General features: G+C 37.4%; 1 protein-coding gene across 1 annotated transcript in view; it reads right to left on the bottom strand.

The window, feature by feature from the left end:
• LOC306814893 (fibrillin-2-like) overlaps nt 1-25,382 on the bottom strand; it is a gene marked incomplete at both ends in the record, with an annotated part of 115,840 nt that overhangs the window by 2,126 nt on the left and 88,332 nt on the right. Inside the window, 22 exon segments of the mRNA XM_079331388.1 lie at nt 337-568; nt 2,048-2,167; nt 4,162-4,290; nt 4,942-5,058; nt 5,148-5,270; nt 5,876-6,001; nt 6,662-6,868; nt 9,113-9,238; nt 10,621-10,752; nt 11,157-11,279; nt 11,832-11,951; nt 12,041-12,166; nt 12,414-12,479; nt 12,778-12,930; nt 13,145-13,270; nt 16,249-16,368; nt 16,663-16,791; nt 18,251-18,367; nt 19,668-19,793; nt 20,177-20,302; nt 21,066-21,191; nt 21,718-21,786. Of these exon segments, the coding sequence (XP_079187514.1) occupies nt 337-568; nt 2,048-2,167; nt 4,162-4,290; nt 4,942-5,058; nt 5,148-5,270; nt 5,876-6,001; nt 6,662-6,868; nt 9,113-9,238; nt 10,621-10,752; nt 11,157-11,279; nt 11,832-11,951; nt 12,041-12,166; nt 12,414-12,479; nt 12,778-12,930; nt 13,145-13,270; nt 16,249-16,368; nt 16,663-16,791; nt 18,251-18,367; nt 19,668-19,793; nt 20,177-20,302; nt 21,066-21,191; nt 21,718-21,786 (2,839 nt within the window).

Raw genomic sequence — 25,382 nt, 5'->3', positions numbered from 1 at the left:
GTGATACTTAAACCCCTTAATTATCTCAGTACATAGGGTATGTATTCCTTATCAATCCTCACTGAGCAGGTCTGTGAAGGAGTTCATGTGCTGCCACTGGGGGACAAAGCAAAACTCTTAATTAGTTAATTTTAATTAATTAGCTAATTTTAAATATAGCATATAAATACTGTTGTTTATATGCTACATTTAAAATTAGCATCATGTTGCACGCACAGATTTTTTTTTTTTCTAGTTTCTGGATATTTTGTGCAAAACTAGAAAGGACTTAGCAGCTTGTCCATCATTTGCACCTCTGCACCTTTTGAATGTGGAGAAACACATGGGGAAACTCACCCTTGTCCAACTCTGTAGTAGCCAGGGGGGCAGCCACAGAGATAACCACCCTCAGTGTTGGAGCATCCATAGCTGCAGGGGTTCTTGGCAGAGGAGCACTCATTCACATCGTGGCAGGCTTGGGAGAACTGGTCATAGGAGAATCCAGAGGGGCAGACACACCTGTAACTCCCCAGGGTGTTGTGGCAAGAAGCAGAGCCACACGTGTGAGGATTGGAGCACTCGTTTTCATCTGGGAAGCAAACACAAAAATATTGGTGTTTTCTAGTCTGAGAGACAGCACGATGCAGCTAACAAATAAGAACATCTGCAAGTCCCATCTGCTACATCCCTGACCTCATCATCCCACAGAGACTTGGTTTCTGAAAGAGAAAAGGAGTATCATCTTCACTTGTGGGTGTTAAGATATAGAGAAGATGACACCTCCAGTCACCGTGGCTTGGTTTCAGGCAAAAAAATCCCAAACCCACAAACAAACCAAAAACCAAACCCAAATAAAAAAAAAAAAACAAAACAAAACAGGAAGGTTGTGGTATCAAAGTCATGTTTTGGTACTTGGTATAATGGTTATTTTATTTCTCTAGCCAAGGCATTTCTCTAAAACCTGTAGGTTTTCCTCCCCAAGACCACTAGAGAACACTTTGTCATTCTTGCCTGCAGCCACTTAGAGGGAGATTCTTCTGAGGACTATAATTTACAGAAACTTGAGCTGGTTTGGGGTTTTGTGAGAGCTGTTCATTGTGTGTTCTGTCACTCTCACCCCAGTCCTTTGCTTTCTTTGCTGAAGAGCAGTATTAAGTCAGGAGTGATCACAGTGACTGGGACTTCAGAAAAACTGGCTAGTGTGCTACTTAATGTTAAAATGGGGAAAATAAACTAATTTTTATGTATAGAATCAGGACAGTGAAATCAGCCTAAATGAAACATATAGCAGTGCTCACAGTCATGCTCTGATTATGATACCATGGACAGAAAATCATGAAAGAGAACCTGAAAAGGTAAATATTTTGTGTTGGTCTTTGCGAGCAGCTCTGAATCACACTGTTTCTGTGCATATTGGCTTTTATTAAAAAAAGAAAACCTACATTTCGTTTTGTATGTGATACAGCTTATTCATAAACCACAGAAAATAAGGGATGTTGATGGATCGAATGAGCTAAATCTAAACAGAACACCTGAGCTTCCTAAATTGTCCCATTGCCTGCACGAAGAACTAATGCTGGCCTTAAGACTGTGTTTGGGAAGTAGGAAATCCTTAATGCTTTTGTTGATTTCTTACTCACCATTTGTTTTAGATGCTATTCTGTAGAACTCTTAAATTGCTAATGGTTTTTTGTGCTTTTTCTTTATGACAGGTATGTTTTTTAATGCATTTTTCCCTCAGCAGAGGTATTCATGCTGATACTTTCTGGAATTCTATGAACATTCAGTGATGGGGATTTTCCACAGAAGGAACAGGTCAGAATTTAGTCCTTTTTAGAAAAGCTAATTGTCACAGTGAGTTTTCAAAAGGCTGAGTGTGTTTTCTTGCTGCCTCCTGTTGCTGATTTATGTTGGAAGTAGTAAGTGTATGGAAAGAGTAGGAGACAGATAAAAAAGATTTCTGTTTGCACACCCTTTGTTCTTATTCTTGCCCTGGCCTAGTGTTGTTCCTATAAACACTGAGAAACATTTGCTGTTTAAATGCATGCTGTGCTGTTTGTTTCCTTACCAACACACTGATTCCACTGGTAGTGCTGGACAAACCCTTGTGGGCACCCACATCTGTATCCACCCAGGATGTTCTGACAGCCATGCTGGCACCTATGGTTTCCATCACATTCATCTACATCTGTGTTTTCAGGAGGGAAGCAGAGCAGGACACAGGATTACACCCACTGCCAAACACTGGTGGATCTGAAGTTTGTCACAACCCAGCCATGTGCTCTGGCAGCCCAAGAAGCCAAATCTGTGCTGGCTGAGCCCCAGTGTGGGCAGCAGGGCAGGGGGATCCTGCCCCTCTGGCCCAGGTGAGACCCTGAGCACCTGCAGAGCTGCCCCAGCCCTGCCCAGCACAGCAGGAGGCTCAGCATGAGCCAGGGATGGAGCAGCTCTCCTAAAGGCAGACTGAGAAAATTGGGGCTGTTCAGTCTGGAGAAAAGAAAGTTTCAAGGAGACCTTAGAGGCCCTTCCAGTGCCTAACAGGGCTACAGGAGAGCTGGAAAGGGCATGCAGTGATGGGACAGGGAAGAATGGCTGTAAGGTGAAAAGGGTAAATTGAACCCTGATATATGGAAGGAATTGTTCCTGGGAGGGTGGGCAGGGCTGGCACAGGGTGCCAGAGCAGCTGTGGCTGCTCCTGGATCCCTGCAGTGCCCAAGGCCAGGGCTTGGAGCAGCCTGGGACAGTGCAAGGTGTCCCTACCATGGATGGGGTGGGACTGCATGAGATTTGGGGTCCCTTCCAATTCAAGTAATTTTGTGGTTCTGAGACTTATGACAGAGGATCACTATTGTAAGATAGAAGGACCATGCAAATTGTTGTTCTGGAAAGCCTTAAAGTTAATTAATGTTTTGTTCTTTCCATCAAAAATCTGATTTGAGTTCTTGAGCCTTTTCAGTACTCAAATTTGGAGAATAAACACTATTCTTGGTAATCCCACATGTCGTTGCTTTAGTGTAATGTTTATAATTTGAGGGGTTTTGTAATTTCAGTTTTAAACCAACCACTCAGGGATAAGCTTTCCTGAAACATATTATAGTGTTTGAATGTCAAATATGGATGTGTTTGCAATAGAAAAAAACAAAAGCCACATAAAACAACTCTGAAACAAATGTTAATAAAAGGAGACAGCCACAACCATCCCACCATCCAAATTCTAAAAACTTAGACATCTGTAATTGTATCTGCTGTAAGAAATAAGTAGATTGTAAGCAATCTAATTTTTAAGGTACAGTATGCAGTCTAGTAGAAAATAAAATGTTTCTTCATTTTAGAGGCACATCAGGACATATGCACTTTATGAGAACAAAGTAAACTGACAGGAGATAAATCTTAGTCAAACTTCTAGCTGCATATATTCTGGACTGCTGTTCTAGAAATAGCCTCTAAATATCAATTCCTGTTTTAAATGCTCTGTCAGAGTTGCTGGTATTTTGAGAGATAATAAACTTCTTCATGTATGCTCTTGCATTTTTAATTCTCAGCAGCCAGGTGGCCTTGTACTGCCTTTTATTTTCTTTTTTGTCAATACCTGAGGCCCACATAGATGTCTGCAGCTCTCAAAGAGAGATTTCCTGACTGAGGCTTCCCCTTTGGCCAATAGAGAGAGATAAAACTAATCAATATAACCTGCATTCTAACTGTATTAATTATCTTTCTGAATGCAGTGAATTGGCCCTCTCAGGTTTGTAACTGCGGTAGGAGAATTAAGTACAGGATTTAAAATCTAATCTTAATCCACCCTCAGGTGGACAAATAAAATCAGCCAAAATGAAAATTGTAGGGAGATTCTGTTTAGGCATGGAAGACATAAATGTAGAAAAGCCCCACTACTACTAGATTTAGATGCATTAAATCTGTGTCAAGTTGAAATGGCAGCCTGAAAACAACTGTTGAAGAGTTCAACTAGACAGTCACCTTTTTATCCTAATTTCTGTAAGTATTATTCGAGGTTCTTGCAGGTACTTTTGTTATACTTACAATTAGTCTCATGCTTTCCAATTTCTTTTTGTAGTTATTTTTACTGTGGCTGGTGATCTGTTTTCTCTGTCTTTAAAATCAAATAGTTCACTAGAAACTGAAGTAAGGATGCTCACAATAAATAATGTGACTGTTCCTAGTTACCTTCACAGTTTAATCCAGTAGAATCCAGAGAAAATCCCCTTTGACATTCACAGGTAAAACTTCCAGGAGTGTTTTGGCAAATTCCTTTTGATCCACACAGTGATGGATGAGTACCACATTCATTGTTATCTTCAAAATACAGAGGAGATAGAAGGTTGGTTTACCTTGTGGCATGATGTTAGATATGCTCATATAACATAAAAATAAAATCCACAGAAGTACAACATTTCATTTTGTAGCTTTTCATTTTTAAATGCCAGATTAAATGGAGGCTTATGCAGAGCAATGAGTAATTAATTAACTGGAAGTGCTAGTGGTAGTTCAGTTGTGATATGAGTGTGGAAGAGCAGGCATGTAATTGCTGATATTGGAAAAATGCTGCCCCTCTGTGTTAGCTGAACTAAAACAGTTTCAGTTGGCAAGATTTATACTTATACTTAAGATCTAAAGACATCTGTATCTACTAAAAAAAGAAAATGCAGTCTGGTTTTGGTTAACTACATTTTAAATGAGATTTTAATAATTCACCCTTTTGTCTCCATGTGGTTATACTTAGAACATAATAACATGCATTAAATATGCACAACTCTTTACTAACCAAGAAAACTGAAATAGTGGACAGACTGGATAGACTAATTTTTTCTTTAGCTGTAATTGCTGCTTTTCAAAATCTGTTTTCTGCCCTCTTGATACTATTGCTCTGCATAAACAGCACAAGAGATAGCTGAGAATGTTGTTCTTCCTGAAAAGCTTATGAAAGAAAACCAGTGTTTTTCTTACCAATACAAGCTGTGTGATGTTGTGTAAAACCAGGTGGACATTTGCATGTGAAGCCTCCAAGGGTATTGACACAGAGAAACTGGCAGTTGTGCTGTTTGGTTTGACATTCATCAAGATCTGAAAATGAGAGTGTTGTTGTTTAAAAAGCCAACAGAGAGGCACATTTAATCAAATTTAATAAAAATTCCACACTTATACCTACTTACCTTTACATGTCTTTCCATCTTCCTGCAGGACATAGCCCCTGGGACATGAGCACTGATAGCTCCCTTCTGAGTTCTTGCAGATAAAATTGCATGGCCTGGGAGACTGGGAGCACTCATCAAGATCTAATGAGAGGAAAATATTAAGTTATCTTTTGTCCTCACCTCCCTGACACAAAGATGTTTGCTACACAGCACAACATTTTAGAGAAGAATGTTCATAGAATAAAGCCCCCCCTATTCACATTTGTTCAGGGTTCCTAATCCTTTCTCTACAAATGTGTTGCTGTGGAGTTCATGTGGAGTTGTCAACTACCATGACAAACTGTTTTGAGGAGTTAATACAGCAGAGTGACAGTGGCATTGGTATTTTGATACAAGCAAGAAATATCTAGTTTTTGGTATACTATGGTACATTTGTACCTGAAAACCAACAAAAAAGTGGGAAAATGTAGACTGTGAGGTAATGAGCTGGTTTGCCACTTAAAGTGGTTACATTTTAATAAAATGCAGTGATGATTCTGCTGCACAAATACTGCCAGCAGAGCTTGTTCCTCTGTTTCCCCAAATGAAATACAAAACCAGAAATGTGTATTAGGAAAAGACATTAAGGACATTAGATTAAAAAAATGGTTTGCTACAGGGGTTTACAAGGGCTGGCACAGCACTGTGTAAAAACTGCAAAAATAACTGATGATTACTTTGACTGATGATTAATTAATGAATCTTACCATTACAAGATGTGCCAGTTATGTCAGTGGTATAACCAGCTTTGCAAAAACACCGGAAGGAGCCCATGGTGTTAATGCACTGCCCATTCCTGCACAGGTTTGCCAGGACCTTACATTCATCAATATCTGCATAGAAATTATTAAATATGTGTCATTATATATATTACATATGTCACATATCAGTTTTGAATTTGACTTTTTTCTTCCATTTTTGCAGAGTTCCTCATCACCATGCTTCTGACAGAAGCTTTCTCCCTCTTTAAAAATGGATCTGAAACCAAAGCCAAACATCTTTCAAATTTCATTACTGTTCTTTGTACCAACACCCTCCTGCTGTTTCATTGTGTACTCGGATTCCAGTTTTGCTAACTCCAAATACAAACCCCATTCAAGAGAATTTTCTTATGATTACTTCCACCAACATTAAGAAATTCACATTAGCTTCTGCTTTCTGTGTGGAGGTAGTACCTGCAAAGCATTGTGAGATTGTTAAACGAGATGGTTGTGGCCTTGCCATGTGTCCAGCAATACAAAAGCTTTGGAATAATTTCTAGCTTTCAGTTACTGGTTGGTACTTCCAACCAGATCCTAATCCTGAAAATTCTGCACAGTTGATCTGTTTGCAGCTACCGTCAAATGTGTTTTTAATTTCTGGTCTCTCGGCATTATCTGAAAAACCAAACTCTGATGCTTAACAGGAAATTCTCCAAAGGAACTTCAAAGAGAATTCTGCATTTTCTTAAGCACGCAAGCATACTCTTTTCCCCTTTTCCGGCCTGCAAATACCTCTTCCATCTGTGGTGTAGCCTGGTCCATGTGGACAGAGCTTCTTGTGCTGGGTGGTTCCGGGCAGGGGGCAGAGCCTGCACTGGCTGCCCCAGCCCCGGCCCCCGTCACAGCAGCACTCGGAGCGGGTGACGAGGCTCCGGCTGCTCGACTCCACCTGGCACACGCCCTGCAGAACCTCGGCAAAGCACAGCCCCCGGCGGTGATCTGTGAGGAACAGGGAGAGGCTGCAACAGGCAAGGAGAAAAAGATCTGCTCCATTAAGCATCTGGTGCGTTATTCTGGCTCTCTGTCAATGTATGCAAGCAGCAGAAGGTTATTAGCCACCGTGAAGTCCATCTTGATCTAGCTTTTCAGAATTGCTGTGTGTAAAATGCTGCCATTCCAGACATATCCAAGACATCCCTAAGGTTCAGTTTTTATGAGTTTTGCTCGTAGGAAAGTTGTACCCTTGGTTGTAAAACAGACTGTGGGCAAAACTGAGCTTCTACTTCAGTTGCCTGTGCTGTGTTTGCATTTGAATGATTTATTTGGAGTGGGGTTAGAAGTTTGTTTAGTTTGTTTGTTTTATTGGCCAAAATAACACATTTGATCATCTGTTATTATCCTAGTGTGGTTTAAATAAAAAATCCTTACAACTTAGAAGTGTATATGCAACTCAGTACTTATTTCAGTGGTACTCTTGTTGTGGCAAAAACATAAAATGTGTGGCCTTATTATTGGTATGCCCCTGCCCCCTAACTCTATTTTCATCTTTAAATTTTTTAGTTCATGCCTGTCAATAATGAAAATGAAGCAAAACTTTAAGGTCATTGGGCTCCTATAGGTTTCCTTCCAACAGGGAGCTGACTGAACAAATCCCAGTTTCTGGTGCTAACAGAAACTCCAAATCTTGCAGGGATTATATCTTCTGTATAGGGTATGTCACCTGTCTTATTTATTGATTAAAATGGAGACATTGTCAATTACTGATCTGAGAATGTTTATGTTTTTAAATGAAAGATTTTCTTTTTTTTTTTTTTCCTCACAAAGATGGTAGTGATCACTCAGAATGTGTAAATTTATCAATACTCAGATTATTTTCTCTTTTACAAATTAGAAGAATCTCTACACTTCTTACAAGAACTAAGCAAAAGTCAAACTTTGCCTTTAGCAAAGACTTAATCTGTTCACCTGGTAACTTAACTGTTTACATCAAATAAAGCTGTCCTCATTGAAAGTGTCAGCTCTAAGAAAGAAAATATTTGCTGTAGTACTTTGCAAGACTCTGCAGATCTCTGTTTTCCCACACAGGGATATTTTGCAGGTCTTTAGGGACATTATAACCTGAAGAACATATTCATGCTTTGTCCCCAGTTTGAGATACGGAATGAATTTTAACGTGAGCAGAATATAAAGGTTTGCACAAGATATTTAAAACAATGTAATCTGTGACTTAAAGCTCATGCTATAATTCAGAACAAATTCTGTGTTTCTGACAGATCCATTTTTCATTGTAATTTCTAACCCAGGAAACCTGAAACAAAAAGCAGCAAAAAGCAAACCTTCCCAAGGCAGAAAATAAGAAAATTACATATTAAATATAGGAAAGCAATAACGACCTCCAAACAGGGTATTTCCTTGGCATTAATGACTGGCTGGGGTCAGCAGACTGCAGTTTTCTCTTCCCATCTGGTTCTAATCCTTAGGAAATACTCTGCACTTCAATGTTATTGCTTAGCCATTAAGTCAGCACACTTCTCATGACAATTTACAGGGAGCTGGTTTTATAGTAATAGCATCAGATAATTATGCTTTTTTCATGCAAGAATACTAATAAAAACACCCTTTCAGTACTGTAAGTACACTTGAACACTGGTCAAGAAAAAGTAAATTTCTGCAGTTCCGTCTGACTCCAAAAAAGGGAATGATGAATTTTGTAGTGCAAATGAACAAATATTAATGTATTAAAAAGAAAATGCAGGTTCATCAGCATACCCTTCATCAGCATTTATCTTGAAGGCCTGCCTCAAAAAAAAAAAAAAATCTTGCAATTTTCTAGCAAAATCATGGTATTTTTTATCTGAATTATAGATACAGAAAATTCAGATGCCTAGTTGCCATATGTTGCTTAAGATCATGTTCTGAATAACCAAGTTGTATTCTGCATCAATTTTTGAATTATCTCAGAGTGGCTAAATTCTCCTTCTTTAAAAACCCCTGTATTTTGCCTACATTTATGTCCTGTGGAATGAAGACACTCTATGTGAGGCCTGATTGCTACAAGCTGTTCATTCCTATAATTATTTAATAAGATTAACAATATTATTTAATATTGTATCATTATTTAATTAAGATGTGTAATTATCTAATTTCTGTAGATATGACAGCTGTTAGGTGTTCATAAGTCTAATTTTCTCTCTGCATTTACTCTGTAATGTGAGATGACATGTGTACAAAAGAGACATTTACCAAGGCACTCAGTGCCTGATGGACTTGACAGGAATCCCTCGTTGCATTCACATCTGTAGCTCCCAACAACATTCACACAACGACCATTTTCACAGACACCTGCCTTGGAGCGGCACTCGTTCTCATCTTTACAGAAAACATAAAAGCATTAATAAAAATTGCAACAGTAACAGCAATAAAAACAAAAATAACAACATCAGCAACTACAACCGTAGCAATTCATTACAAGAGAATATATCAGACTCTCTAGAATACATTAAATGTTTAATCTAACAGTTGAAAAATATTTTCAAGATGTGGAAAAATCAACTGATTAAGCCTTGAAAGGGCTTTCCAAGGAACACTATCCTATTCCATTCCTTCTGTACTTCATCCCAGGACAAAAGCTTTAATGCTCCACAGCTTATAATAAGAAGCAGAAAACACAGCAGAGCAAGTTCCAGGCACAACATTAACCTGGTAAGCAATATTTAAATAAAATTGGAATACATGCATGATTTGAGTGATAAATCTTCACTCCATAACCATCAAGAATCTCTGAATATATTTGATCTCTCCCACAGTAAGTCATATTTCAGTCCACATATAATTTTCCTGAAAACTTACAGTCTTAATGTATTTTCTTCCATAGCTAATGGCACACATATTGTAAGCAATTACACCAATTTTTTAGATGCCTAAAATGCTCAGAATTCAGATGCTTTACATGTTCACAAAACCTTAGGTTCTTTAAAGGCAAAATTACATATCAAAAAAAGGACAAAATTCTTGCTAATACAGATTGTTTTCCCTAAAATAAAAAAAAACCCATAAAGATCTCTGAAGGAGAGTAGTCATTATCCTGCTGAAGGAACATTGCTATAAAATACTTCTATTTAAAACATTCATTAAGATGGGAGTTTAATTTTTTTTTCTCCCAGAGAATTTTTGAATTTGGGTTTTTTTCTATATACCAGAAGAAAGCATGATTTGTCAAAATATAGCTATTGTCTTCCCCTCAACTATAGAGTAAATGATGGAGGAAAGGTGTTTGTTTACTTGCAGGATGGAGAATTGTTTTGAACTATGACAGTTTCTTGGGTTTTTATCACTTTTCTAAGTAGTTTCAGAATCTTAAGAGTCCTAATTCTTTAAAGAAGTGACACATTATTTATATTAATGTTAAAGGAAATGTAACTTCTTATTTAAGAAAATCTTACTCCCTACCCATAAATTGAGGTCTCATTTGTTTGGAAAATTAATTTTTTAGATGCACCAACTGTCTGAAGCACTTCTGGATTTAGTTGTTGAGCAATGGAGCTTTTATTCTGAAATTCTTATAGTCAGTTAGAACTCACACTGAAACAAAATAGAAAGTTTAAGCTGCTGGGTATCATTAGATGCCTTAGGTGCTCCATGAATTGTTATTTTCAGATTTAATAGATACATACACACACATGTACAAAAAACTTCTATCTGTTTGCTTGTGTAGATTCCATTAGATGCCTTCTTCCCTTTCTGAGCTTTACCTGTGCATCCTTCTCCATCAGGTCTCTGGGTCATCCCAGGAGGACAAATGCACACAAAGGTTCCAATCAGATTTTTGCAAAGCATGCCTCTTGATTCACAGTCGTGGAGACCTTCAGCACACTCATCCAAATCTGGAAGAAAAACAACCAAAACTTTTGTATTTGAACTTCCAGTATCTTCAAGACAACTTCAAGAGAAAGGATGTACAGGCTTCCCTAAGTAAAAGCACTGAAGGAAAAGTCCAAAATCTGTGTTTATCTGCAATTATCTTGATCTTAATGAGCTGTATCATTTTCTCAGGTTGGAGATGAATTTCACCATTGTGACATTCTTGGCATTTCAGTCCCCATCATGGGTTACATTTGAAGACAAAAAACATTAAATACTGCTTTTTTGTGAGTTCTGAAAGAGCAAATCATCACCTGCTGGGCTGTTTGCTACCTTCCACCAAGAGGATGAACACAAGATACACAGAAATATTTGGATTATGTGCTGGTGCTGGAAGGTGGGGAGAAGTTTATACATCAGTCATTACCTTTGCACATCTTTTGGTCTTCCCTCAGTTGATATCCCACTGGGCAGGTGCACTCATAGGAACCATAGGTGTTGATACAACGAAAAGCACACAGCAAGGGGTTCTGAGCACACTCATTGATGTCTGAACAGGGAGAAACAAAACAGTCATTCTCCACTAAGTTCCAAAGCAATCACCAAGAAGATTTTATTACACCTAAGCTTCTCTTTTCAGCTAAAATTATCAGAAAGGCAGTAATCAAAACCATTAGCTTTTGAGTGACCAGAGAAAATTGAATAATGCTCTGCTTAAGAATAATGGCATAGCATATATATAGAACTACTTAGCATAGTATGGCAAGTTAGGGCAGGCCTATTTCAGATTTTTATTATATGCTCATATACTTATTTGTGTGATGAGAAATGTCAGCTTCACAAAGCAAACTAATTATAATTCATAAAATATAACATTTGTGAAAATGCTCCACATGGGGCCTTTCCACTGAGTGTGGGAAGTCCTGTGATAAACTAAAAGTCCTGCTTAAATCAATTCAGATTTCTTTTCCGTATTTCATAGAACAGAAACTTTCTTTTCCTCCCAGTTACTATGACATGAAATACATGGCTAATAAAGTAATTATGCTGAGGACTGGACAAAAGCCAAAGGAGAAAAAAAATAATAAAGAGGACAAGTTACCTTCACAATTCATCATTGGGCCTGGCTCAAACCCTTCGTGACAGCTGCACTCAAAGCTGCCAACCACATTAGAGCACGTTCCGTTTCCACAGGGGTTGCCAATGGAACATTCATCTGTATCTGCACATAATGAATAGATGCAGAGTGAGGAGATCTGGGACAAGTTGTGTTTTAAATTCAAGAGATCCAATTCCTATAACTGCACACACCTATGCAATGCACTCCTGTGAAATCCAAGTTGTACCCCATGGGGCACTCGCAGCGGAACGATCCGTCAGTATTGATGCAGTGACCACTGGAGCAAATTCCTGGGCTTTCAAGACATTCATTGACATCTAAAAAGCAGGAAGATATTAACAACCACTCAGCTGATGCATTTCAAGTCTGAGAAAGGCTTTAAAAAAAAACTCTAAGCACCCTATTATGTTAGTCTCGAGCCATGCGCTTCAGGAAGTGTTCCCACATTTTACACATCAGCCTCTTGTCACCAGCAGCTGTGAAGAGTAAGCTGTCACATGCTATTATATCCAAGTGTAGTTTTAAGTATTAATATTTACTTTTTATATTCAGAAGAATACCTACCTTCACGTGTATCATCAATTCCAGGGATAGTTCCATGCCCATATGGGCACAGGTCCTGAAAAGCAACTGCAGAGATAAATTTTCATTAAAAAATAGAGCAAGTGAGAGACAGAGTCATGAGAGATGGTTAAAGCCATACAAAAAGGATACTAGTTCAAGTCTCTACAGAGCAAAACCAAGAAATCAGTACTTCTCTCTGTCTGTGGTTTCCTGCATTCAATTTTATTCCTTTTGCTGACTTGAAAAATCATTCTAGAAAAAGCCATTGAGAGTGAATGCCAGAAAGATCTCAATTTCTAATGACCAAAAAGTACACACCACCTTCTTTTCCCACAGCAACAAATTTTGAATTTCAAATATGTACCTTCTTCTTCCTTTGGACAGAGCTCACAAGGATCACCCCATCCTTCTCCTGGCATTTTACTGCAGCAACACTTGGCCTTTGTGGTGTTGAAAGCCTTTGGCACTGAGCACTTCCCATTCTCAAAGTTGGTGAAACAGAAGCTCTGACGAGTATCTAGGAGAAGAAAATACAGTTATGCAGAGCTAAAACCTTCTCCCAAGTTAGATTATGACTGACTGCCCTGGGAGAAATAATGTAAGATCTGTATTTTTCATAGTTTTTAAAAAGCATTTAGCAATCCTTGTAAAGATACAAATTGGAAGGAGTTTCTACAGAGTATCTCTTACCTTTTAGACTGAGTTATTACATTCCTTATCCATGAACTTACCAAAGCACCTCCTCCCATTATCAGACAGCACAAAACCCGTGGGACAGATACACTGGAAACCTCCTGGGGTGTTTGTGCAGGACCCAAAGAGACAAATGTTGGGATCCTCATTGCACTCGTCAATATCTATAAAGAAATGGAGAAATCTTCACCATAAACTCACTTGCTGTGACCTCCTAGGTTAAGGAAGATTATTGATTGATTGATTGAACTGAAACAGCTTCCAATAAAGTGGCCAAGAGATAAAGCAGCCTGTAGGTCTCACTGACTGCTCCAAGTCAGAGTTTCTCACTGGCATGCACCCTTCTTTTCTGAATAACATTCTCTGTTTTTCAGTATATTCAAAATATAAACATTAAATAAATGCTTTCAGAATATATTTCCTGTAACAACAATATTTTTCTGTAAGCATAAAACATTCAAAGATTACTTTTTAAAATCTTTATGTTGGAGGTTCTTTTTAATTAAAGGCATATTTTTTTTAATGCTTCCTGTCAAGATTCTGGGACTGAGACTATAGCTAGTTATTAGTAGAGTGTGACACCTTTAATTGTATTTATGCAACTCAGATTTGTATTTAGCAGTGTTTTACTGCCACTCTCATTGTCTTATTTAAGATATATTCATGTTCTGTTGGATAATCTTTAACATATTACTATTATTATTATAAGACAAGATTTATTTTAAATAGCGGTATATAGTATTAGTATTTAGTGTAAATGACAAGTGCCTGTAAAATTGTGCAGCTCAAACATGTCAGCTGTACATCCCCCATCCAAACAGAAAACAGACAAAGCAGGAAAATAATACACTAAGAGACCCTTAATTTTTCATATCTATTATTCAAATCTTTATTTTAACTTATTCTATCCTGCAAATATTAAAAAATATATAAGCCACCTAGCTAAGGTAATTTTTAAAGGTTATTATAATCGGATAAATATATGAGATTAATTTTAATAATCTACAAAGTACAAGGCTTTTTGAGTCTTTCAGTAAGGAATATTGGAAGAACCATGACAGAAGCCTGTGGCTATATAAGCATCTTACAATAAAAACCACACTGAGCTTTATCAAAGCATAGACAGGAACAAGACTCTCTGAATGAAAATTAGCATAGTGGATGTTGAATACTCAAATCTGTAGTGCCATTTTTGCCCATATTTACAGATTTCTCCACTGTTCTGAGTTTCAGAAAACCACCCTGTTTTCAGGAGCTAAGAAAACAATGGAAATACAATCTTTATTATTTGGAAAATGTAAGTGAATCAATGGAAGAAATCAGTTGGGACTAGATTCTGTGATGTAACTTCTGAAAAAATACTACCTTGAGTCCCATTTTCAGAAATTGTTATTAGGTACATGGACAAACCACAATCTGGCATTTGACTGAACTCTGTAGTAGCTTCCCACGGACAGGCTGTTTCTGTGTGAAGCATTCTAAGTCAGCTTATTTCACAGAAAATGGTAAATAATTTCCTAGTTGCTGTGATACCTGTTAATATATAAAACTCAGCAATTCAGCTGCATAGAATAGGAAAATTGCTCTTCGGAATTTCTTACTATTATTGCAAGGAATGGTTTGCTGCTAAGACTCTTTCTGTGGCCAGGATGGAGAGGTGACCAGCCAGACTGTGGAAATAAACATGTTCTTTCACCTTTACTCCTGTAAAATGGAAGGGAATATCTCAAATGGGTAGGTGAAAGCTAAGAATTTTTCTGTGGCCCCAGCTGCTCTGGTTTCTCCTGCATATAATCACCCTGAGCTCACAAAGCAACCAGCCACTGCCAACTTTCACATCACACACAGAAGTCATGGATTCTCATAAAGCTGTTTGCATACAACATCAATAGAGAGTAATGAGAAACATCTACTGCAAGGGCTGTCAAAATATTAATCTAAGTTTTAGTGCAGTCACATGTGATAATCTGGGCATTTCCTAGGAGCTCTAGCTTCAGATTTTCTGGACATGTGGCAGGATGAAAAAAGAATGCAAGCAAGTCCATTTCATTCAGTTTGGGCAAAAATCTGTCTGGAAGTCACTGATGCTCTCAAAAGCATAAGATTCTGAGAAGGTACTAAAGTGGCCATAAACACTAACATTCCTTGAAAACCAAAAGCTTTCATTATTTTATATTCATAACTTTAGAACTGTAGGTGATTTGAATTCACCTCAAACATAACTGCTAATATGGAGTCAGAAGCTGCCAAAAGAAATCATGAAGTTGGCAGGCAAACTGAGTATTGGTGGCATGATACAAATGGCTGAGAGAACTCTGAGGCTTAGAAAAATAAACCCTGATGTTCAAGACAAAAAGCTCAAAATGGTTCCTGTTCCTGCACTCACACAGATTAGGTGGCAGTAAATCAAATCTTAAATATCCATGAAATTCACAGTACCCCATGCTTTGCTCTGTTGGAAAAGGGAACTGTAACCTGGATTTATTTCTTGTTCTCTGCCACAGCAAATCTTAGTTCAGTGTGTGACATTCAGCTCCTGAACAGCATACAAGGCTTTAAGTGAGGCCTCTATGAAGGACCTAGAACATAAAAATTGATGCCAGGTCTGCTGTCTCCTCCTTCTCCTTATGAATTTCAGCACTTGAGAGACATTATACAAAAGGTAAAATCAGAAAACAGTTGTTAGAAAAAACTGATTTAACTGATTGTTCCTATAAGCGCCATGATTTTATCAAAATTTTTAAACTTTGTTTTCCTCTGAAACCAAATGCTTAATTTATGCACTGATTGCCAATAATTACCTCCTGTAAAAAAATTATGTAAATACAGTGAACACATCTGTTTTATGAATTGTATTTTTTCAAAAGTGACTGAAAGATAAAAAATATTTATTTTCTTAAAAGTATTTTTCCTTGCATTAACGAAGAAATCAATGTTCAAAACAGAGAACTATAAAGTACAAAATATTCTAACTTCCTTTTCTAAACCTCTTCCTGAAGACTTTTCATACCTATTCCCTGTCACCTTGACTGTAAGTCAGGAAGCATTCACAACCACTAGGGTGTACAACTGCTTTCCACCCAATTAGAACCACATAAGAATTCTTAAACTGTTCAGGAATAACAGTTACAACTTGCCTTACCAATACAACTTTCACTTTTTACTTCGTATCCTGGTGGACAGATGCACCTGAATGATCCTTCCAAATTTTGGCAGGTACCAGGAGAGCATGAACCAGGCAGTGCCACACACTCGTTGGTATCTTTGGGGAAAGGAGGAGATCAAGAAAGGTTTAGAATCTTGTAATTCTTATGGTAACAAAACACGAAAAAGACTGAAGGGTTCTGTACTAATTTTCTTTTTTTAGGGCAATTAATTGCTTGAAGACCAACAATAATTAAAAAAAAAAACTCCTGTTACTTCTACTGTGTTTTTATTTGAGTCACTATCATTCTCTTTTGTTATTTACATAGTCAGACTGTGTTGCTGCCCTCTACATGGGAAGTATTAGTGTATTTCTCATCAGTACTTTAACATCCTGTGGTTTCATACATACCAACACAATTCTTGCCATCCAGAGTAAGCTCATATCCTTCATTACACAAACATTTGAAAGAACCAATTTCATTGAAACACCGTCCATTCCTGCACACCTGACCAAAGAAGGAACTGCACTCATCAATATCTGATAAAAAAAAATAAAATTAAAACATATCAAAATTGAACCCAAGAAGTGAGAGTTGAGTCCCAGTATACTACATACAGTATGCTATATACACACTCAAGTTTCAATACTCAGTGTTTCTGTGGAAAATACACATTTTGTAGCAACAAGAAATCAGCTGACAGCTGGTGGAAAGTAATTCTCACTTAAGCATTAAGGTGCTTGTGCTAATTAAAACACATTTTCTACATAAGGTATTACAATTTCCAGGTTTATAGCATTGCCTCAGTTACTGCATCTGGTGATATCCCATTACTGATAAGGGGCTGCATGACACCAACTCCACCAACAGAGGAGCAAATGCCACATGGGGTGTTCTGGATTTTATCGGGATCCGCATGCACTCGAGGTTCCTCCTAAAAAAAACCTGTCCCTGCCAATCTCAAGTTTTGGAATATGTAATTTTCTTTCCACAGGATGATCTTCTCCTTTGTAACGCTTCTGAAAATGTTTTAAAATACCTGGTATTTCATAGGGTTATGCAGTAATGCAGACTTAAAGGAGCACTGCATAAGGAAAAATATGGATGAGGAAGAATAAATGAAAAGGATACTGGACAAACATCATGTTGTAAAAAAAACTTGTACTTTGCAGCACATTGTTGTTACTTTAATTTTTTTCTTTCCTGGACAAGAAGAGGATTTAAAGTGCTTTTTAAAAATGTATTAGTTCTCTCCTGAAACTGAAGGAACAATTAGACTTTGCTGTGTCTTCCTTCGGCATGAAGCCTTCACCTTTTCTTTGCTTATGCTCTGCAAAAGGGAGAAGATCTTGAGATTTATGAGCCTATTTCTCAGCCCAGGATGCTGGCTGCTTTATCACAAGAATCCAGGAATTAAAGCAGTCCAAACTTATCAGATATTCTGGTGCCCTGTGCTTTAGGGAATGTGAAATAGCAATGACTCTGTCAGCTCTGTGTAACTTTGCTCCTTTTAGGAGAGTAGATCTGGCAGGTTACAGACCAGCTGTCCTGGCTTTCTTAGTGCTGGCCTGCTTATTTCTCATCCTGTGCAAGAGTCAAGCAGAACAGTGAAATAAAGGAATTATTTTAAATTCAGGAGGCAGCCCTGGTGGTGGGATGGAACAAGTGGTGCCTGGGGGCTGTGCCTGTAGCCAAAGATGTGCTGTAAATACCAAGGAAGTCTACAGGAGCTGAGAGATGCATTAAAACACCAGTGAACTGAAAGCTGCCCCAGTAGTCCAGATATTTAGGATAACATTATATTACCTCAATTGGCTGTAATTAAAAAGCATTTTTAATTAGTTTAAAACATGACAGGAAGGATTAACCTCTAGTGCTGGTAACAGCAGAAGCTACAGCACTCAGTTAACTTTCTTCAGACCCTGACATCTCTTCTGTTTAACTGTCCTCCTTGTTGCCAGCAGCAACAAAAATAAAATCCTGGATTAGGTCTCTTACCCACACAATCATTATTACGAGTTAATTCAAATCCTGGGTAACACAGGCAGTTGTATGATCCAACTGTGTTCTTGCAGGTTCCATTTCCACATGGATACTGTTCACACTCATCAACATCTGCAAGGAGAGACAAACTGCATGTGGGAACTGGTTTACCCAGGTATGGGCTAATGTGTTGGCTGTGCATAATTGCAATATCCTAAAATTTGACCCCTCATTTCCTGTGGCTTTTTGTGTTTATGCTACAGATTTTTACAGCTTCTTACAGAATTCTACAGATTTTTACAGTACACACAGGAAAACACCACATGATGTAACTTTGTGCTTATTTTAAAATAAAAGGTACTGTTACATGTGAAAATAAATGCGTGTATGCAGTTATCTGAGGGCATTCTGTCTTCTTGTTTTCCATACTCACATTTCTTAATTTCTTTAACGTATGCAAGTGATCAGAACTGATTACAAAGGATTAAATATCACAGCCCTGAAATGATCAATTGTTATGTACATATTTTACCTCAGAGCCCATGAAAAGCCATTGAAAATGCAATTCAGTTTATATCAGCAAATGGATAATATCAATATCACATCCAGAATTGCAAACACTGCTTACAAACTTTTGCAAACATCCATTTTTAAAAGTTCAATGTCTCCTGCTGTGTGTTACAGTAATTTCTGGAGTTTCATGGGGATCTGGAAAGTATTGAGATTTTTGTCCTGCTAGTTCTTCAAAAATTTGCTTTGTCAAAACAGGTCACTTTCCCAAATATCCTCCTCTCATAGTCTGAAAACTGTGATTTAGTTTAAATACAAGAAGAGTCTAGGCTAATATGAATATGTACTACAATATGAATAGGTTTTAAATATCTGTTTAAAGTTGAAATGCATCACCTTTTCATTTTAAAACCCTGTAGAACTGATTATGAAGTAAAAGAAAAAGATCATTCTTATTGTTCAATCTTATTTCTTATATCATACCATCATTTTCACATGAAATTCATATGAAGTCACATTAAAAGGGGAATTCTGTTTATTAAATGACACATTAACTCAATAGATTTAAATAACTGAAAAATGTGTGTTTTTAGCTCCAAGCTCTATCACTCTCTGATAAATCCTATTAAAAACTCTGTCAAATTAGCCAGTGTGATGTATTTATGAGAAAGTGTTTCTTCAGTAACACGGAGCTATCTCTGAACACATTCTTTGATTCTGAGTTTTTTTCTCAAACTAATTATACCCTCCAAGGCCAATTTCACAGACTTTACTCACAAAAAAAGAAAAACAACAAACAGAAATACCTTAGACAGTTTTTTAATGTTAGTACAACCTACTAAAAAAATTCGACTCATCTTCCTCCCTTCAAAGACCCCACAGCCAAACAAACCACACACAGAAATGTATTTTCTCTCCATACCCATGCACATAGTCTGATCTTGGGATGCCTTGAAGCCATTGTGACATATGCACTGGTAGCTTCCCTGCATGTCCACACACAAACCATGACTGCAAACATTAGGAATTTCCAGACATTCATTGCGATCTGTAACAAAAACACAAAACAGATGGTGCACATTATTGACCTCCATTATATCTTCATTTTACACAATAATGTTTTTACAACCCGTTGCTACGATTAAAACCAGATTCAAAATTATCTGTAAGTAAATCTGAATTGCAACAGAACTTCATTTTACAGGAAGTGCTTGCCTACACACCTTGAGGATAAAACTACTGTGATGATTTGGCCGATACCCAGAACATATCCTTTAAAAATATCACCCCGTCTTTACTTTTACTGAGAAATGTGGCAATAAAGCAAAACAACAGAATGCACAAGGTAAGAGAAAATAAAGGATGCTGGGAGAAACACATGCATACCACTGGTGAGGTAAAAGCAGGAGAGGAATGTCTCTGATTTCTTACCAACACAGGCACCATTGGGTGAGAGTTTAAAGCCAGCAGCACATTCACAGCGGTAGCTCCCAGGGCTGTTGATACACTCAGCATTTCTCTGGCACAGGTTGTCCCCATTGCTGCACTCATCAATATCTGAAACACCAAGAGCTCAGACATCAGAAACCACTCCTGCTTCCGATTTGCACTGTAATATCTGTCTGTGCAAGAGGAAAACTTCAGTCCTCCACAAAGCTCGAGCAGCCTGACCTGCAGCCCTGTGTGCTGGGAATGCACACAAAAAGCAAAATCAGCACCATTTCACCTATGTCATCTTTGGGATGAAAGAGGATCCCACTAATCCAACTTACCATGCATCAGTCACTTTGCAAATTTGCACTATCTGCCTAAAGAAATTTTTGTATTTAAAAAGACTTCCTCTTTGCCTTTGAACTGAAAAAATAAGTGGCACAGTTTGCAACTTTTTAGGTTGCATGTTAGCACAAAATCCTTAATAAAAAAAAGACAAAACTCATACTGACTTCACCAACACACAAAACTATTAGCTTCTATGAGTATCTCTGCCTCTAAAACTGTAGCACAAGACATACAAGTTGGAAAAAAAATCCAAGATAGTTTCCTTTGAGAAGTTCTAAGAACAAAAAGTGAATTTTCTCCCTAAAATAAAACAAAAGCATTGGCTACCTATTTAGAAGTTTGACAGAAAACAATCACAAATTTTATTATGTGCATGTTCATCTGTATTAAAGACAAGCATTTAAAATGATTTATAACCTCGAGCCCTACAAAACTTCCCAGTCTGTCTCTTAGATTTTGAAAACCATATGAATTGAATGTTACCTTCCCTTAACAATAGGCTTTAGGGCACTAAGCAGAAAATAACCAAGTTTCAAATCACCTTCACAGACCAGGAGCAGGTCATTGTAGCTGAATCCAGTGGGGCACTCGCAGCGGAAGCTGCCAATCTGATTGATGCAAACTCCATTGGCACAGATTCCTGGGATTTCCTTACATTCATCAATGTCTGAAAGGCAGAGGAGCTACTTTAAGTACAGTTCATCATGTCTTAGCACACTGCAAGGATTCTTATTTCTGCTGTGTTTAAACCTGAATTGAGACGTTCCTTTCAATCCACAGAAATTGCACATGGGTCATAAAACCACACATATGCCCATTATCACAGAAAATGGCACAGGAACTTCAGGAAGTGGTCAAAACAGAGCTACACTAAGTATTGGCCAAGATGCAAAACTTACAAATGTGCAGAGAAGTCCCAAAGTATTTTTCATGGCAAAACTTTTAATCTTGATTAAAACTCAAAATCATGAACTAGGATGCCATGTCAGCAAAATATCATAACAAAATGTAGGAATTAAAACAAACAAACAAACAAATATTTTACATAGAAGTTGGCCTCAATTTATGTCTCCATTGTAACTCCAAAATGAAATTTAACAACTTTAGTTGAAATGTTTACTTTGGTTAACATTACGCAGGTGCAAAAACTATGTAAAACAATTTTTGGTTAAAATGAGACTGGTGAAACTTACCAACAGCTTTTCCAGTATGGATGTCAAAAGTGAAGCCAGGAATATTCCCACATAGGCTCTTGAATTCAACTAGAGGAAAACAGAGTGCAATGCATTTTCAGGGAATGCATAAATCTCCCAGTAATTATTTGCAGTCTTCTCAGCTACTCAAGAGTTGGTTTAAGCCAAATCTATTCAGGAGAGCAATTGCTTCTTCTATAGCTTGCACTGAAATTTCAGACTACCAATAAATTAATGCAAATTAGAATTGTAATTCATACTTTCCTCAAATCTTTGCAGACTTTGGCACATGAGCAAATGTCTCATTTAAGAATGCAGCCATTCAGTTACCTTTTGATGGGGTTTTTTTGTTTTTCCATGGTTTTTTTGGTTTTTGGTTTGGTTTTATCTGTTTGTTTTTTCTTTTTATAAATAAAGCACCATAAGGTTTATTCCTGTTTCCTAAGCATCTGTAGTGACAATCTACAGCAGCACTTCCAAATATGAGAAATAAATACAATTTACCAGTACCTAGGCTTCTTTCACAGTACTATTTTATTTTCTGTGGAATTACTGCAGACTAGTTCCACTGAATTGTTCAGGCAGAATGGAGACTGTGCATTAAAAATAGATGCTCCAAAACTCCCAGAGTTCTTAATATGCTCCTTCCATATCCTCTTTTTGGAGAATGGGAAATGCTTGGTGTGACGTGCAAAATAAATTAATGGTTTTCTAAGAAAGATGATTGAAATTGAGTGAGTTTGCAACATACAGAGAAAAATTTCTAGCACGGATTCCATTAATTATTGCAGATGGTGTTTTAGTGGCAGAACGGTGCTCTCTAGACAAAAAGTTTACTGCATTACAGTATTACACATTTACAGCAATAATTTTTAATCTAGGTAGAAATATAAAAATGACAGGCCTACAACCATAAGCAGGCCAAAATTGCATAATACTGCCAGAAAAATTTGTACCTATTTGAGGGAAATGAATCAATTCCAGTGTGATGTCACTACCTGTTTAAATGAAGTTTGCAAACAATAACCATGCAGCTGCTATTCAGCACCTTTTTATATTCTATCAGCATTCAAATTATTGAGAAAAAGTATGTTTTAATATTCAGTCCCAAAACTACTGCCAGGGAAGCATTTCAAGGTGTGTGGCAGGTTATTTGTACATTCAGGGCATCAGGTTAAAGTGAAACATTCTTTTAAAAAGTGTGCAAAATTTACAAAAACATCAGATTGACATAAAATTCAAAGTGTTTCTGGAATTTTAATATCTGGAGACTTTCATGGGTGCTTGGCCCACTGTTGGTGCTGCTGAGGATCTACAGGAAACCTCTTTACCCAACTCAAGGAAGTGTCTGGAGCCTGCCTTTGATGTGCCTCTAAACCTGAAATGCTGACAGATTATTCTAGCATCAAAAAAAGAAAAACAAAGAGCTGCTTCTGTATTCCTGAAAGTAATGCTCTTTAATCTGGAGCCATAATAGTCTTTACTGGCTGTAGTATGAGTTTCTTATTATCCACATTTATTAATGGCAGCTCCTCAGCAGCTCATGATTCTGAAAAGTTTAACCACTATTGTAAATTGAATAATTCTTGCCTCCTTTCCACCAAACATCCTCATTTTTAGCAAGTTTAGTTAATCACTGCCCAGAATAATATTTGGCAAAATCTTTTTCCTGCATTCAGACACACTTGGTCACTTTTCTAAGCCCAGCAGGATCCAGTATATCTGAACACCAGCTTTTTCTCCTTTCTTCTGTCCTATTGTTTAATGGCTGCTTAATGCTCACCCAGCTTATTCTTTCAGTACAGGGTACAGGGATACACAGCTGCTACCACAGTGCTTTACCATCCAGCAATTCACTGCTCCTTTATAGATATATCTTTAATACATGCTGCTGTAATGGTTTAATAGACTAATATATTTTACATGCTACTTACTCATAAGACCTGAGTCTTAGCAACTTAGTTCTTTTCTGCAAGGAGATTTATGCCATTTACTGCTGCCAGTAAATACACCAGACAAAAACAGAGCCCTGTGCTCACTACCCTGTCCTAGTGGGCAGTGATCTCCTGCTCCCATGATAAAACACATCAGGTCTGGGAGGATGAGGGAGAAGCTCCAAGGGTTGCAGAACCTCTTTTGTTCTATTTTGCTACCTCCATGTTTCATGAATTTCACTGAATTCAGCTTATCACACTTTTTCCCCCCCAGTTTTTACTGTGTAGAGAGAGAGCATTTAATTAGGTAAGGGTGGTAGGAAAATGTCTTTATACCAAGTGCCAAAATATCCACACGAAAACATGCCAGAAATTTACCTTCTAGAAGCCTGACTTTGCATCTGTAACTTTGAAAAGATTTCAGAATCCCTTACACTTATAACTATACTATTTTTTTAGGACAAAAAGATCTGTCACATAACAGGAAGAAAACAGAGATCAGGCACTCCTGGCATTACTAAACCATGAAAGAGTTCTGTACATTCTTCATTACCTCTTAACAGTGAAGCAGCTTTCTACACTTCTTTGGTTAAAAACAACCAAACAAAAAATAACTATTCTTTCTGATTAAAGTCTGTATGATAATAGTTATGATCCGTATAATGTGTAAAACCAAACAAAACAGTCTTCACTACTTAAAGTCATCAAAGAGAGACTGATTGCTAAGCTTAAACAGAGAAAAAGGAAGAAATTATTTTGTTCATCAAGAGGAAAAAAAAAAAAAAAGAGGAATGCATGGGCATGTGAAGTTCACTTACAATCCTCATCAGGGCAGAATAATGTTCCTAATGAGCACTGGGCTCAGTGTGGTGACGTGGATAGGGTCAGTTTACCCCAACCCCTATCTGTGATGTGCAGCCCCCACCCAGATTGCAAAACAACTGATTATAAGTGCAGCTATTCAACCATTTCCACTTGGAAGCTGATCCCTCACACCATCCCTTTTCATGGTGAAAAAGTTTCAACCACGCCTGCAGAAACAGTGAAGTCATTTAGAAAAGGTAAAAGGCAATATGGAGATATTTCAGGAAATATTTAAACCTCATCACTCCTTGCATAATACTAAGCAATTTTGGTTTTAACAAGTCATTAAAAGCTGCAGAAGTTTTTGAGAATTTGAGTGTCACTAATCTGAAAGAAGATTCTTTCTTCTACCCAAGAACATTAATTGCAAGAATCCCTGCTAGCAGTTTGCTGTACTTTTCTCATCATGTTGTCACCATGATGACAATTTTATGACATTTAGATAAATGACTATGGGAAAGAATTTCAGGAACTCTCTGTGGTAGCAAACATGTATGTCCTCTCTCAAGCTTTCTTCCATTTCCCATTTCTGACTACTAGGAACATTCCTTCATTCTCCCTCCTCCTATTTAAGAAGGAAAAGAAAAAGACTGTTTTCTTTTCAGTCCTATTTTCCTCCTCTTTACTGGGAGGAAAAAATCTTTCTTAAATTATCTCTTTACCTCATATCACCAGCATAAACCACTTGGAACGGAAGTAATACATTCTTCACACTAAAATCACAAATTATTTTTAAATCACAGCACCAGAGATATAGATTTAGTGATACTAAACCAGTAAACTCAGGGCAATTAAGCTGTGTTTGTAGAAAACAGGTACAAGAGTTTTTTAGTTTTATCTAAGCATCTTTGCTCTTTTTTTCAAATG

The sequence above is a fragment of the Erithacus rubecula genome, assembly GCF_903797595.1.
Source record: "Erithacus rubecula genome assembly, contig: SUPER_Z_unloc_3, whole genome shotgun sequence".
NCBI classification, from domain to species: domain Eukaryota; kingdom Metazoa; phylum Chordata; class Aves; order Passeriformes; family Muscicapidae; genus Erithacus; species Erithacus rubecula.
The sequence above is the reverse complement of the archived record's forward strand: the minus strand, read 5'-3'. Positions and strand labels throughout refer to the sequence as shown.